Consider the following 14,008-nt stretch of genomic DNA (forward strand, 5'->3'; position numbering starts at 1 on the left):
AGCAACCATTAACAAAAACAGAACGTAGAATTATTGTGTTTTTTGTAAGTTTTTGATTGAAATGAAAAAGTTAGTGTCACGAGCGGGATTCGAACCCACGACCTTCGGCTACAATACACCGCTACATTTACCATTTGAGCTATCGTGCTTCGATCGACTAATCAGCTCCTCTTGGCAACTTCTTATTGTCAGTCGCCTAGATTCGCATCCAGTTCACACGACATTTGAAAAATGGCAAAAAGGAGGGGAAATTCGAAAGGTGGGTTGAGGTGGGAAGTTGGTGTCCGAGTGGATGGAAGATACGATAGCTCGTGGTGGACCAGCAGCGTAAATAACCGAAGGTCGTGAGTTCGAATCACGCTCGTGACACTAACTTTTTCATTTCAACCAAGACCTTACATAAAGATTAATTAATTTGTAATTTGCGTTAAACAGATCCCTTCCACTCTTAATTATCCACCGCATGCTATCATATGGAAAGGAAAGACCTACTAACAATAATTTGGGGATTTAAACAGAAGCTTTCTGTAGTGACAAGCGGTCTGAATTGGCCATATATGTGCAATGTTGTCTGTTTGTATTGTCACAAATGGATCGAATAACCGATATTCCGGTCTAAGGAAAAGTTCAAGTTATACAGCACGATGTGCATTTTTATTTTCCTAAATCAATACATTTCTTTATCTACAATCTTCCTGACAAGAATATTCGATAGTCTATTATCGGGTAAGGATAAAAGTGAGATTATACAATAGAGGTGAACTTGGTATAGAGAAAAATCGACATTAGCCCTGTCTTAACATAAAGGAACGCTGTGGGAAAGGAGTGTTGTTGAGGTAAACAGGATTGTTCGTCGTAAAGTGAAGGTAATGCACTGGCATTTATTATCATTAACGTTTATTCTCCAATTCTTAAGCGAGGGGGGTTAAAAAACCGTTTCACCTGAAAAGCCGGCGAAATAACCCTTTTCTTTTGCCACAATAGTTGCCTCATTTCGTAAGTTCGGTGGTAAATGTTGTATGAAAAGAAGGATTATTACATCAATTATTCGACTTAATATCTCTTTCCATTTTCCCTTTGTATTCAAGATTCGTCTCTTGGTCCTTCCTTTAATTTTTGTATGTCTAATGATGTTTTTTTTAACATTGAATAAACTTTACCCATCAAATTCAAACTCTAATCCTCCGAATACTCCAGTAATGTTGCCACAAGCTTTAACACAAATAATATATTATGCGGAGATCGTGAGATGCGGTCTGGTGTGACGTAGGTTTTAGAAAACATTTTCTTTATCGTGCCAAAGTTTCGATCTTTATTGAGATCATGTTCAGGGCTCAAAATGTTTGTTTTCTGTGCAGATGTGTCATTTTTCTGTATCATGTTGAGGGTGCCAGTGAGATATATAGCAGTGAGTGAGCAAATATCTCACTGGCACTTTATAAACGAAAATTTAGTTCTTGCTGTGAGAAAGGTTCATAATTTCATAATATACCATTCACTATTATTTCTACCCCAACTCCACGTACCTAGAAGAGTTGGTAAGTTTTTTCATTTGTTATTGATTTAATACCGTTAATCAACAGTTCTATTCACATTATTAATTAAAGGATTAGGTGTTTACATCATATAATGCGAAGAGGATTATGCGTCAGTACATAAAGAAAAGTGTTCTTGAAAAGTTCAATGTAATTAAAAATTATGTGGAGATCGTGAGATGGGGTCTGGTGTGACGAAGGTTTTAGAAAAATATTTTCTTTATCATGCCAACGTTTCGATCTTGTGTGTCGTGTGGAGCACTATCAACACGACACAAAGAAAGACACATCTATACGGAAAACAAACAAGTTGAGCGCTGAAGATGATCTCAATAAAGATCGAAACGTTGGCACGATAAAGAAAATGTTTTTCTAAAACCTACGTTACACCAGACCGCACTTCTCGATCTCCAAATAATCATTAACTAACGGTCACTAAACACCACACACAAATAACACAAATTGTTTTAATTTAAAAAAATTTAAAATGTATTAATACTCTTACTCATTCTCGATTATATTTTTCTCTTACTATTTTTACCTAACGTTTTGCCGTTAACTAACAAGTTGAATCTACGGATGTGGGACCACAGATTTTAATGACACTTTTTTAGAGATTTGGATGCAGACCAAGTGGTCCAGAAATATTAGACATGTGTCCGAAAGTTTTTTTCAGTGGGGCTAGGAGTTAAGAAAAATGTATTATGCTATTTAAATACTTTTTAATATGATTTCCGGTGTTTGTTGCGCTTTTATTTAAAGGTTGGTTTGACGTATAATAAGAAATGAATAAACGGGATGTGCTTGTCTATTAAATAGGATTCGTTTTTCTCTCTCTTTTTTACGAGAGTTCGCCACAGCAGAGGTCATATAAACCCTCAGGGTGGCGGTGGTTTTGAAAAAAAAAGAAGTCTATTTGTAAGTACGTCGGTTATATGAATCCTCGGGAAAAAGCTCATTTGTAAATATGTACCTGGATTCGAACCTGGGACCTTTACCTTACAGTGATAAGCGCCGTGTCAACCGTTGCGGCCACCGACGGCCCCAAATGGGATTAGTTATATAAAACATTACAAAATTCCAAACACGTCTCCAGTAGAATAGGCCAAAACAATTTTTTTAAATTGAAATTCGTTTTAAGCATCATTAAAACGTCCTTGATTAGTTTTCTGTCAATAAAAAATATATTTTTTGAGCTGGATTAGCTTGGTAAAATTTTAAAAATGCATAACCAGCCAGGATTTTTCTCCAAATTCGAGGTTAATACAATCGTTGCATAGCATTTCCCCTTCTTTTAGACTATTTCGAGAACGTTTAGATTGTAAGTCATTATAAATGGAAAAAATTAGGATGAAACGAACAAAAATTCTTCAAAGGCTTTATTGTATATCTCCGGTTCTAATTTATTTACGTAGGCCATTTGTGCCATTACTTCTAGTTTATAGGACCCTAAACTCCAGTTATGTTTCCTCTGGAAGGGTAGAGTCTCTTTTCAAAATTGTTGGCACAGTAACAACGATGAATTGCATGCGCAACAAAGAAACAATATTTAAATAATGAATTAATTAATTATAAAAGTTTCTTATGGCTGTTATGGCCAATTGGCAAGAACGATCGCACCCTTGATTAATATTTTTCGATCCAGTTTCACGAAAAAAAGTTTCATTTTTTAAATAAATTTAAAATGCGGCCGAACTACTAGGGTCATAAATCGCCTTGATCAATCTATATGTGACAGATGCAATGCGCCACTTACAGTCGAACATACATTTGCAACGTGTATTTTATGGAAGGCTCTTAGGTCTGGTGAGTGATCTGAAAAAAGTATTAGGCGGCGATGGATCATTCGAAAGAGTATTTGACTTCCTTGTTGCTACAAAACTCATAGGTGAAAAAATTTCATTAAATTGTTTCATGATAAGTGAACTTTTGAAACCCGAAAAAAATTTAATGTATAATTAAAACATAGTACGTTCTAGCAAGTCAGGAAATTAGGGTTCTGGAAAACAAGTTTAACATTTTAAATGAAACCCCCTATGGATTTACATCACCGGGAATCATTTTTCATTATTGATGACTTAAAAGGATTTTGAAGTTTTGAAATGTTATTAATCCTCTCAACCGAAAGAATCATATTTTTAATTTTAAATAATTAAAAAGCGTTTTTCCCTCGAAAGAATTATTTTTGTTTCAAAATTGTTTAAAATCGAACTAATAGGGAAAAAGTCTGTTGTATAAATCAGCACTGTTTGCGAGAGTTTTCATCATGAACTACACAACTAATCTGATGACCGGACATTTGTCCCTTTAACACTTTGAATTCACGCAAATAAATACATTCTCAGAATTCAATTAAAACATAAGACATCTATGTATATACAGAAGTTTTTCTTCCAAATACAGGAGACCCAGACCTGTTCTGTTCTAGGTCGATACTTAATCAAGTAGCATTCCTTACCTCTATATGGAGCGACGGAATGACACCTATTAAGTAACTTATTAAGTAGAACAATTAAGCCAAACGGTTCTAGTTTTGTAAGATAGTTAGATCATAGTTTTAATTCCCAGCATATCACTTTTAGAAAATGTCGACACCCTTCATATATGTAGAGCACATCGAGCAACTTTCGCTGCTTGTCACATACACTTTCTTTCATCCAAAATAAAGTCGTATTTCACCCGCACATGACTTGTTCTAAGTCCGGTGCGGATGTTACATCTACTGCCATCAAGAAACTCTGTAAATTAGCAGAAAGTACCAGAAACCCATTACAGACTAGATAGGCAGAGACCACCCAAAATTATCGGATTTTTATCATTTAAATAACTGAATTAATTAAGGTTTTTAGTTGAGATAAAAAAGTCAGTGTCACGAGCGGGATTCGAACCCACGACCTTCGGCTTGATACGCCGCTACTCTACCAATTGAGCTATCGTGACTTCGATCCTCTCGGACACTAACTTCCCATCTCAACCTCCCCTTCGAATTTTCCCTCCTTTTTTCTATATTTCAAATGTCGTGTAATCTATTTGATTCTCGGCGACAAATGAATTGGCCACGGAAAGCTTTTAGTGAAGATATACTTCATTTAACTCGTTAAATTCACTAGTTTTCGTTTTGAAAAATGGCAAAAAGTATGGAAAATTCAAAAGTGGGGTTGAGATGGGAAGTTAGTGTCCGAGTGCATCGAAGTCACGATAGCTCAAGTGGTAGAGTAGCGGCGTATTTAGCCGAAGGTCGTGGGTTCGAATCTCGCAAGTGACACTGCCTTTTTTTATCTCAACGAATACCTTATGTAAAGACTGCCACCAATGGTCAAATCATATTTTTTCTTATTTTTCCCATACTTATAATACTGTTTAAACGTTTAAGGATTTATTTGTGTATTAGACAACAAGAACATACAGAAACTCTACAAAAACTTAGCAATAGTACAGCAAAGTTTATAAGTAGATGTTTTTAGTGGTAAATAAATAGTGGTTTTAAATAATTGATAAATATAAATACAAATAAATAATTTTATTTGTTGCTTGTGTTATGTATTAAAATATATATTACAAACATGTGAGTATAAGGTTCTCATGGTCACAGCACTGACACTACAGCAAGCATTGAACATGGTTTTCTGGAGAGGAAAGCAAAGAAGGTAGAGTAGCGGCGTATCTAGCCGAAGGTCGTGGGTTCGAATCCCACTCGTGACACTGACTTTTTTATCTCAACTAAAAACCTTAATTAATTGAAAAAATATTAATTGGTCGAGCGGACCGCGAAAACTAGGGAATTAAATAACTAAATTTGAAAGTAGTCTACTGTTTTGTTTTTAAGTCCTCTTTGCCTGAGTTCTTCAAGGCAGTTTGCCAGGCCCTCTTTGTTTATCAGTATGCATTTCCACAATATTGAACTATGGACACTATTATATTTTGTCCTGTGATGCAGACACACATTGGTTTCGCAAATGGCGAATCAAAGATAAATATACGCAAAAGCATCATTCTGGTCTGTGTGACTACCAGTCCTATTTGGTCTTTTTCCAATCGTTAATGGTGGGTTTGGGTCATTTTTTGTTTTAGTACGATCTTTTTTTATAAAACGAAAAAGAAGAAAGTAAAAGGACTGTGTCGGTGTTAATTAAATGTAAACATAGTCAATCATTTACATCATTCTTGCCGGAGTTCTTCAAGGCAGTTTGCCAGGCCTTATCTTTTCAGTATACACTTCCGAAATTCAGAACCATGTTGCAGTGAAGACTCATATAAAACACACTGGTTCGCAAATGACAGATAAAACATTAATTCACCCAACAAGGGTCATCTGGTATGCCAAGTTGTTATTTTGCGCTGTCGCCATTTTTAGCGGCAGGTTCGGATGACTTTTCATTTTATCGAGGGGTTTTTCTTTTTTTTTATACGCTCATGAAAAGCGAAAGGAGTGGGTCGGTGTTATCTTCCATTCGTTTTCCTTTTAATTTATTTAGTGTTTTGAATCATGTAAATGGTGTGGGTGTGATGTTGATTTGTTCGCATGAGCTTCTTCATGTGTGAATGTGTTGTGCGTGTAGATTTCTTGGTTTTCAATTATTTCCATATTTCATACTTTCTGTACGTCACGATAAACTCTAACTATACAAAGGTTTGTCCTTATTCGTTTCAAAATAAAATTGAACCAAAATTCCACAAACCATTACTGAATCGTTCTAAGTTTACATCATTCCAAAAATGTCGCACAAACGTAAGCTTACAGGAAAATGTGATCTGTTAGTTATTATAGACGTCAAGGAAATACTTCCTCTATTTCCTCCCGTCAACAAATCCTCTCCATCAGGCCGAATAAGCAATGTTGCAAATTTACAACTTGTAATATCAAATTGTACAGTTGTATAAAATGCAAATAAAAAATAAATAAACGTAATTCAAAAAATTGAATAAAGGTATAGCATGATAACGGATAAAAACAGAGAATCCCGAATCGATACTATAGAAAATCTTCCTGTTTTTATTTTTCTTGTGTACATAAAAGGATAATAGGTTCAGGTTGACTTTCGATTAGTTCGTTTACTCACATTTCTTTTTTTACTTATTGTCAACATTTGCCATTTCAGTAGTCCATTCAACCGACACTGTCGAATTATTAATGCTAAAAAAACTATTTCAAAAATTAAATACTTTTCGGCTTTAAAAATTATTTTTATTAAAAAAAGAATGAAATTGGATTAAGCGGATAAGCTCGATTGAGAAGATAACGTGTAGCAAAGCTCATTATATAAAGTGCAAAGAGGTTTGAAAAAAAAAAAGAGGAAATGGGTTTTCGAATCGCACATTCATTTTAATGGAATCATAAAATTAAACTTTATACCTTTTCACAATAAAAAATTATTGAAAAAAATGTTTTCGTCAATGATGGTTATACGTACTGGCAGAATTAAATTAGTTTGGTCCTTTCTCGGTCTATCAATCTCTGAGTTTGTTTTGATTAATTGGTCTGGGATATAAACAGGATGAGACAAAAATGAACATTCGTAGATTTCCCCTTTGTAATAGGTGATAAACCTTTACTGTTGTTTCGATGTTATGACGTCTTCATAACTTAGGCCGTATCTTCTGTATTAGGGATTATATAGGGTTATGGATAAAAGAAGTGGCCATAAGGCATTCTGCACCTCGACCTGGGTAGATCTATCGTGCTCCTCTAATTTTATAAATCACTGTCTCGCTTCGATGTTGATCAACCTACATTTGCCCTGCCAGCGGCTCCGGCCGCTTTCAGACGAGGCAACTAGTTGAACGGACGGTTGTCAACGAGTGGTGTAACGAGGTAGCAAAATGTATGGGAATCGCCCAACCCTTTCACAAGCAGTCAACTCGTCCGCCCAGGCCGCCGGGTTGCGCATTCTCAATCCCACTGGTTGACCCAACTTAAAAGACATTGCTCGGCATGCTTCACACCAGTCGCCTAGTTGAGCCAACTGAGTTCACCATGGAAAGCGTTGCAATTGCAACTTTCAATGTTGAGCAGTTCATTGAAGATATTCGTATTAGTCCCGTAATATGAGACATGAGGTGTGAGGAGTATAGTGATAAAATTAAAAGAAGCGAAGATTGGAGGGAAGTAGCACAAGTATTTGAGGGAAAGCGCCGTTTCCCAACTTAATAACAACTGATAAACCCACACTTTTCTTTACTGAGTTTCCTCCTTTTTTCCTTCTCTTTTTGCAAAAGAGCAAGCACTAGAAGTGCACCAGATTCCTCGGGTTCTAACATGTACTGACCTCCCGTTGGGAAGAGAGGTTTATTCCACAAGTGGCCTGGTGTGAAACCGAGTCTTCACACGGCAGTAAACTGGTTGAATCAACCAAACCGCCTCGTCTGAAAGAGGCCAAGTGTTTGGTCTTGCGGCATTTCCTCTCCTACATAAACCTTCTAAAAACATAAAACTTGTTCTGCCGTCTTCTCTTCGTTCTGGCAGTATCTGTACAGTGTTTCTGTCTGTTCTACTATCCCTTGCATAGGAAGCGTTCATAACCGGCAGTACCCTGTCAGGGATTCCTTTATAAGTCTTGCGGATGGAACTTCTGTGAATATCTTCTTATTCATCTAGGGTACTATTCCATTTTTTGATGTATCCTTTTTTTGTGGCAAGGTGCTAGGCTGCAATAGGGTTCAGGGCATCATGGCCTCTATATTCTGGATCCCTGGGAACCATACCAGGGTCAGGTAATTGGTGATACTGACCTCTGCCCGAGATTCCATGCAATTTCATTATCCTTAGGCATCGCCATCTCATTAACGGTTTTCTTCTTCTTCAAACTTCAAATCGTTCAGATTGATTAAAAAGAGGTTCTGATGTCGGATTCTCAAATTCACAGTGTACTGATTTATACTTCATTGTTCTACTCCATGCTCCTGTCCCTTTTACCTTTAAATTTACTGCAAATATATTTTTAAATTGAACTTCAAAAACTGTCATGTTAATATTTTCTCAATTTCTTTAGCCGTTTTTTCTCTCTTCTAGGTTATTATGGTAAATTTAGGTTAAATGTGTAGTGGTATGAGCTGTAATGGATTGGGTGACAGGGTGGAGGTTATATTTAAATGGACGGGTCATGTTGAATCTTGCTTTGTAAATTTTATTTCATTATTCTTGAAACCTTAAAATGTAAATATTTGCTATCTTGTAAATTGTTGATTGTAGATTAAAAGTACTGAGGGGAAAGCTGTAGGAAGGAAGCGAGCCCATATTTTTAATATTGAGGGCTGATATATATCGAAGTTACATGCGATATAAAATCAATTTATGGGCAGACTGTAAAATGTGTCCTTTCAATTGTCATTTCATCGCAGTGACATTTGGTCATTTTATTCGGAAGTATATTCAAGACAATTAAAATTAAATGAATGCGTTTCACATTAATATTTATATTTTGCGAATAACGATCGTATTTTTAGGCTGAATACATTAAAACATTGATTGTCAGGTTTTGAATAAAATATGGTTTACCTCTACTATTAAAGAATCCTCCCCCGTGGAGCAAATCCCGCACAAAAAACAAAAAAAACAAAAAAAAAACCAGCAGTGCGCAGCCCTCATTTTGAAAAGAATCGCATTTATGAATTTTTAAAAACTTCTTTGTCAGTGAACTTCATTTTATATTTAGCATAGCCCGCGAAAACATCCAGTTGAATTTTTAGGGGAAAAAATTAATTCACTTTTAAAAACGTGCGAGCTAATAAATTGACGTGAGAAAAGAGGAACGAAACCAGTTTGTCTAGAACGGCTCATGGAATTTCTTCCTTCTCGTTCACGGCCAAGAATTTTGCTATTGTGGTATAAAAGTTCGCGAATACTGAACATCCACAACATTCAATCGCAATGCTATTTCTAAACATCTTAAGCACATTGTATCGAGATTTCGGAAAAAAATACTCTGATAACAAATAAATATATAGACTCTAGCCTGTATTGTATTGCAGTAACAGGTTTACAAAGAAGAACAATATTACGCTATTATTTTCATTTAATCAAAGTGATTAATTACTTTGCCAACAGATCAACAGGTTTGGCTCTATAAAAACAACTACATAATGTTGACTTTTTCGAATAATTATTAACGTAGTAAACTATTCTTAACAATAATTTTATCGTCGATAGTGTCTGGCAGTTGTGGTAAAGAACGTTTAAGATTTCTGGAATTGCCCATGATAAGCACGGGCTTTAGACTTACGATTAGGTCTGGTCAAAGAAAGTCGAGCCTGATTTACAGAGAGCTTTTACAATGTACACTCGGGAAAAAGACCGACGGTTTTCACTGTTTCATTCAATTCTTCAAATTCCCTGTAAAATTTAAACATTTATAATTTTGAGGTGTACAAGGTAATTAAATAATATAATATTATATTATATATAAAACGTTTAACGTTTAACGTTTGTCACATCAGCAGCGACACATGCATGATTCGAAAAGCGATACGAGTCAGGTGTATGTGATAGGGCTATCAATCACATCAAATCTTCAAGTAAATTTGAAACACTATAGTTTTAAAAGGGGCCAGTAAGCTCAGAAAAATTTATTATTTCTGTTGATTTGGTGCTTGGTAAATTTAATGAAATGGTGGTGATGGTAGTGCATTTGGATGTATATACTGTAAGTAGCTTTTAAGGTTTTATTATTATTAAACGCATATATTAAAACATTTTTTCTTCTTCTTTGTGGTCCTTTCGTTCCTTTTTTTGCTCCCACACGTATAACATAACATACAATAACATATAACATATAAAACATATAACATATATAATATATAGCATAAACATATCGTTGACACCATGTTAAAGTGACGAATATGGATTTCTCCACTTTTCACATTCGTCACTTTAACATGGTGTCAACGATATAACGTATAACATACTACATATAACATATCATATAACATATGGTATAACATATAATATAACATGTAACATTAACATATAACATTTAACATTTAACATATAGCATATAGCATATAACATATAACACATAACATATAACATATAACACGTAACATATAACATGTAACATTAACATATAACATATAACATTTAACATTAACATATAACATATAACACATAACATATAACATATAATGTAAAACATATAACGTAAAACATATAACGTATAACATATAACAGATATAAAATTTATTACAGACTTAACATATATAACATATAAAATATAACATGTAACATATATCATATTACATATATAACATATAACATGTAATATATTATAACAATAACATTATTAAATTAAATAATACATGTACCTAGTGCTAAAATTTAACTTTAGATAGTTCTATGCCACAATGGACAGGATAAATGTTTATCTAAGAATTAAAATTGCATGGCAAAATTTTTCATAATTCAATATCATGGGAAAGTGATTTAATGGATTGGTTTACGTGTTTCAGTGGCTAGCTCATCCGAACATCCGGCTAAAGACGAGACGTCAACACATTCATCTATACCAAGGAGTAATGGGCAGGTGAACAGTAAGTTGAAACCAATTAGCCAGTTATGAATTATTTTTTATTTTAAATATGTTTTGCACTGGATACCTGGTTTTTAATACACTTTTTGCGGCCCTCCATTTCCATCCAACTCCATTATTTCAATAGGTTAGGATGGTTTGGGTTAGATTAGCCTTAGAAACGAATTAGGTGAGGTTAAGCTAGTTAGGGTCAGAGACAGATGTCAAGTGTCTGTTTTTTTAGTGTATAAGCGAATTAATTTCTAATACAATTAATCGGATATTTGTGTAATGAACAGTAGTATAAAAAAGGAAGTGCCACGAGCGGGATTCGAACCCACGACCTTCCGCTAAATACGCCCCTGCTTTAACACTTGAGATATCGTGACTGATCCATTCGTCATCTGAACCTACAACCTTTCGAATTTTCTCTCCTTTTTGCCACTTTTCAAGATGAGATGGAGAATTGGTGACCGAGTGAATCGAAGTCACGATAGCTCAAGTGGTAGAGCAACGGCGTATTTAGCGGAAGGTCGTGTGTTCGAATCCCACTCGTATCACTAGCTTTTTCATTTCAACCAAAACCTTACATAAAAAGATTAATTAATTGAAAAAAGTAATTTGGTGGCCGGTAAATGTAATGGATTGAATAAGTAGTATAAAGGTTCTGAAGTTCCATGATAAATTAAAGTTTATATGTTATGATGTTTATATTATAAGTCGTTCAGTCCTGCTAAAAACTGTCAATAGTTCAATTGTATGTATTTATATTCTGTTTTAAAAATCAAAAACTTCCTTATTCTCTATTGTTATAAACTGCGCTATTTTCTTCAAATTCCTCCTATTTCCATCGGATTTATTCTCCTATTCATATATGAGATATGTGTATGTAAAACGCAATAGCTGTGGAATTAACTCTATACAGGTGGGTTCGAAATGAGCGTTATACAAGCCACACAAGTCAGGAGAACAAACCGCAAACGTCACACTTAATGAACCAGGGGACAGAAGTGTCACGTATAACTCCAAGTCCTCCTTCAAATTCTTATATGGAAAATGAAACTATCTCAAAATCCTCTTGAATTAATTGAATTAATTCTCTCACCCTTGTTTTTTATGCAAAATACCTAGGGTTTTCAACAACAATAAATATAATGGTACTATTAGTAAAGTAGTAATGTAAGGTAAAGAATTCTTCAACGTACTAATCGTAAAAAAACATGTTGGTTGTTTATTTTTAATATTTTCAAAAGATTCAAAAGATTTCAATCTCACATGTTCTTTTCAGTTGTCATTCTTACAGATGTGTGTATTCATTTCATTTCATACACCATCAGATTACACGCACGACTGGGGTAGATAAAAAATGTCCACCATCTCCCATCAATTTTTTGAATAGACAAACAGAATTGATACAAACGGAATTTTTATTATTATTTTTGTGTGATGTTATTAATAATAATCATTAAATAATAAAATAAAATAAATAATTATAAACAGAGGTTATAATATTTAGCATATGGAAAGATTATTCTATTGTTATATTATTATATTATTGGAAAACCTATGGACAACCTACCTGAATTTTTTTTGAACATTTTCCACATGGAAATCTAAAAAAATCCTTTACGTATATTTTTAACAAAACAATAGCACTTTTAAAAGATCACTACACCATAAATAACGATCCTGAAGAGGTTAGAATATTTAGCATATGGAAACATTGAAAGATCGTATATTCGTATTAACACAATAGCGCAGTTAACAGGTTACAAAAGTTGGTGAATACCAGGGACAAAAAGTTTCATAATCTATGAATAACCTTCCTCAAATTATTTGCACATTTACCATACGGAAATCTTAAAAGATCATTTACGTATATTCTTAATAGCACAATAGCACATTCAACATGGTACAAAAATTGCGAGGACTGTAATTATCTATCACGCTAGATTTTTACTTATTTTTAGTATTTATAAACAATCATTTTATCGCCATTAATCACGCACTAGAAGGGACAAAACCCACTTGATAGCCAAGGAATAACTTTCCTGAACTTTGTAGCACATTTACCATACGGAAATGATGAAACATCGTTTACGTATATTTTTAACAAAACAATAGCACTTTTAAAAGATCAATTTACCCTAAATAACGATCCTGAAGAGGTTAGAATATTTAGCATATGGAAACATTGAAAGATCGTATATTCCTAATAACACAATAGCGCAGTTAACAGGTTACAAAAGTTAGTGAAACCAGGGACAAAAAGTTTCATAACCTATGAATAACCTTCCTCAAATTATTTGCACATTTACCATACGGAAATCTTGAAAGATCATTTACGTATATTATTAATAGCACAATGGCACATTCAACATGGTACAAAAATTGTGAGGACCGTAATTATCTAACACGCTAGATTTTTACTTATTTTTAGTATTTATACACTATCATTTTATCGTCATTAATCACGCACTAGAAGGGACAAAACCCATTTGATAGCCAAGGAATAACTTTCCTGAACTTTTTAGCACATTTACCATATGGAAATGATGAAACATCGTTTACGTATATTTTTAACAAAACAATAGCACTTTTAAACGATCAATTTACCATAAATAACGATCCTGAAGAGGTTGGAATATTTAGCATATGGAAACATTGAAAGATCGTATATTCCTAGTAACACAATAGCGCAGTTAACAGATTACAAAAGTTGGTGAATACATGGGACAAAAAGTATCATAACCTAGGAATAACCTTCCTGAAATTATATGCACATTTACCATACGGAAATCTTAACTCAATAGCACTTTTTTAAAGTTAATTTAGTACTTTCAAACAATTAATTAAACGTTATTAAGTATGAGAAAGAACGCATAACACATATTGAAAATCTATAAATAACTTCTCCTAACGTTCACGAGAGCTTACGGTGTGAATATCAAAATAGCACATTTAGCACGTTAC

General features: G+C 34.1%; 1 protein-coding gene and 1 non-coding gene across 5 annotated transcripts in view; one reads left to right on the forward strand and one right to left on the reverse strand.

The window, feature by feature from the left end:
• LOC106668763 (calcium/calmodulin-dependent 3',5'-cyclic nucleotide phosphodiesterase 1-like) overlaps positions 1-14,008 on the forward strand; it is a 157,339-nt gene that overhangs the window by 98,776 nt on the left and 44,555 nt on the right. For all 4 annotated transcript variants that reach the window (XM_014397819.2, XM_014397820.2, XM_014397821.2 and 1 more), the window contains one exon: positions 10,977-11,057. In XM_014397819.2, the coding sequence (XP_014253305.1) occupies positions 10,977-11,057 (81 nt within the window). The remainder of the gene's footprint in view (positions 1-10,976; positions 11,058-14,008) is intronic.
• Positions 4,403-4,475, reverse strand: Trnad-auc. Its single transcript has one exon. It is a non-coding gene; the product is annotated as a tRNA-Asp (tRNA).

Source organism: Cimex lectularius, unplaced genomic scaffold (assembly GCF_000648675.2).
Source record: "Cimex lectularius strain Harlan isolate CLEC.00 unplaced genomic scaffold, Clec_2.1 scaffold125, whole genome shotgun sequence".
In the NCBI taxonomy this organism is placed as follows: domain Eukaryota; kingdom Metazoa; phylum Arthropoda; class Insecta; order Hemiptera; family Cimicidae; genus Cimex; species Cimex lectularius.